Source organism: Alligator sinensis, unplaced genomic scaffold (genome assembly GCF_000455745.1).
Source record: "Alligator sinensis unplaced genomic scaffold, ASM45574v1 scaffold265_1, whole genome shotgun sequence".
In the NCBI taxonomy this organism is placed as follows: domain Eukaryota; kingdom Metazoa; phylum Chordata; order Crocodylia; family Alligatoridae; genus Alligator; species Alligator sinensis.
Window position 1 is genome coordinate 213,818 of NW_005842961.1, and position 2,288 is coordinate 216,105.

General features: G+C 63.3%; 2 protein-coding genes across 2 annotated transcripts in view; one reads left to right on the top strand and one right to left on the bottom strand.

Moving 5' to 3' along the window:
* DCTN2 (dynactin subunit 2) overlaps positions 1–1,161 on the top strand; it is an 8,284-nt gene extending 7,123 nt beyond the window's left edge. Inside the window, exons 12-14 of the mRNA XM_025192698.1 lie at positions 7–177; positions 276–367; positions 443–1,161. Coding sequence (XP_025048483.1) covers positions 7–177; positions 276–367; positions 443–529 — 350 coding nt within the window. The 3' untranslated portion in view covers positions 530–1,161. The remainder of the gene's footprint in view (positions 1–6; positions 178–275; positions 368–442) is intronic.
* A 664-nt stretch (positions 1,162–1,825) lies between these two features.
* MBD6 (methyl-CpG binding domain protein 6) overlaps positions 1,826–2,288 on the bottom strand; it is a 2,772-nt gene continuing 2,309 nt past the window's right edge. Inside the window, exons 6-7 of the mRNA XM_025192699.1 lie at positions 2,162–2,214; positions 1,826–1,900 (exon numbers count right to left, since the gene is read on the bottom strand). Of these exons, the coding sequence (XP_025048484.1) occupies positions 1,826–1,900; positions 2,162–2,214 (128 nt within the window). The remainder of the gene's footprint in view (positions 1,901–2,161; positions 2,215–2,288) is intronic.

The window sequence follows — 2,288 nt, forward strand, 5'->3', positions numbered from 1 at the left end:
TCCCCCATGAACCTGGGGAAAGGCAGGAGGGCACTAAGAGCTTCCCCCTACTTACTCCCGTCCCCCCCCACCAGGTGCACCAGCTACATGAAGTGGTGCAGCGCTGGGGGCCACTAGCCAGTACCCTGCCCCAGGTGGTACAGCGCCTGTGTGCCCTCAAGGACCTGCATGAGCAAGGTATGCCCTGGGTGGGCAGGGATCCACCTCCCAGCTGAGAGGGGTGGAGGGGGAAAGGGGCTCTACCTGCAGCTGATGGGTGCCTCCATGCCTTGCAGCCATGCAGTTTGGGCAGCTGCTGGCACACTTGGACACTACCCAGCAGCTCATCACTGGCTCCCTCAAGGACAACAGTGCTCTGCTGGCCCAGGTGAGCGCTGAACCTTGTACCGCCCCCCCTCCTTCCTCCCCCCAGGGTCCTCCCTGACCCCCTTCTCACCCCCAGGTGCAGAAGACCATGAAGGAGAACCTGGTGGCTGTGGAGGACAACTTTGCTGGCATTGATGCCCGCATCCATCAGCTTGCCAAGTGACCCCCCCCCTGCCCCATAGCCACCCCTGCTGCATGGGACACTGCCCCAGCCCCTCTTTTCCTGGGAGGGAACAGACCCCTTCACCCCATGTATGTTGACAGCCATTAAAACAACTGTGCTCACCAGCCCTGCACCTTCTTTGTTGTGGGGGGGACTGAGGACAGCAGCTGAGGAACACACAGGATAGTTAATGGGGGGTGGGGGATGGGACAGGACCTGCCCCAGGGCCAGGAGATGAGAGATAAGTAGGCCAGGGCAAAGAGGCAGCAGGAGCCTGGATCCCTCTATATCCATGTGCACTTACACACAGGCACACCATGTGCATGCATGCATGTATCTGGGCACATGTATACATGTGTAAGACCACTCCCCCCACCCCACTGTGCATGTATACAGGGGCACACACATACACACCTGCCAGCACATACATGTGTGGGCACACATCAGAGGCTTTTAAATACATATTTTAATACTTGGTACAAAAACGCAAAACCCCGATGACCCCCAGGGAGGGGCCGGGGCTGGGACCTCAGCGACGCCAAAATAAGTCCATCTGTTAAATTAAAGCCGTGCCAGGCCTGGCCGCGGCTACCCCCAGCCCCGGCTACCCCCGGCCCCGGGAAGGGTTTTTATTTCTTTTAAAAAGTCTTTTCTTCCGTGTACAAAACAAGGCCGAGTCGGTGTGGGGGGGGACGGGGACAGGGACGTAGTGTCGTGGGGCTGCGTCGGCCCCGCCGGTGTGAGACAACCTGAGTGTTCTCCGAGTGGGCCGGGCCCTGCCCCGGGAGCCCCCCAGCGGGGCAGGGGTGGCTGGAGATGATTATTGCTTTGTACCTTCCTCCCCCTGGCACCACCGGGCTGGGGGCTGCACCACCACCCCAGGAAGGGTGCCGGGGGGGGATTTTTGGTGAGTGAATCTTGTGCTAAACTAAACCCTGAGGCGTTTTGTGCCCTGGGGCAAGACACCCGCAGGCCTGAGGTAAGGGGGGGCCCCTATCACACCACCGAGCCAGTACCAGCCCCCCACCAGCCTGCGGCCTATTGCAAAATGGCTTCCGAAGTGCTTTATCCCTGCGCTGCCCCCCCCCGCCGGCAGTGCTGCAGGGGGGGTGGGTGGTGGTGCCCCTGTGGGCTGCCTCTCGCAGTGGGGGCCAAGCCGGGACCCCGGCGGTCTGCGATGTCCAAGGCCGGTGCCCCCCTTCCCGGGCAGGGGATAGAGATGGGGGGACAGGGCAAGCAGTCCAGGACCCCTCCGGCCCCACGGCTGTGCTTCTGCAGGGGGGGCCGGGGCCAGTGCTACGTCAGCAGCTTCCTCCGGCGGTTCTTGACAGGGCGGCCAGGCCGCGGGCGCCGTGCCAGAGAGCTGTCCACCTGGGGGGCAGGGCAGCAAGTCTAGGCCTGGGCAAGGTGCCAAGCACTGCTGTCCCCCACTCCCATCAAGCTAAGCGGGGGCAGCCCATGACACTTACCGGCGGCACTGTGCCTGGCTCGGTGCTGGGGCCCCGGGCACGCGACGTGTCCACACGGGGGCTGGGCCGGGGGGCGCTGCAAGGAGATAGGGTTGGAGGGGTGAGAGTAGGACCAGAAGAGGTCAGAGTTGACCCCCCAAGAACTCCCCACCACCAGGCTCACCTGGCTTTCCTCCTCCGGCCACGACGCGATGGGCGCAACCTCACAGGGGTCCCCTGCGGGCACCAAGGAGGCAGCTGGAGGGGGCAGAAGATAGGGACCCCCGCCCAAAACAGTCCCCCCAGGCCCC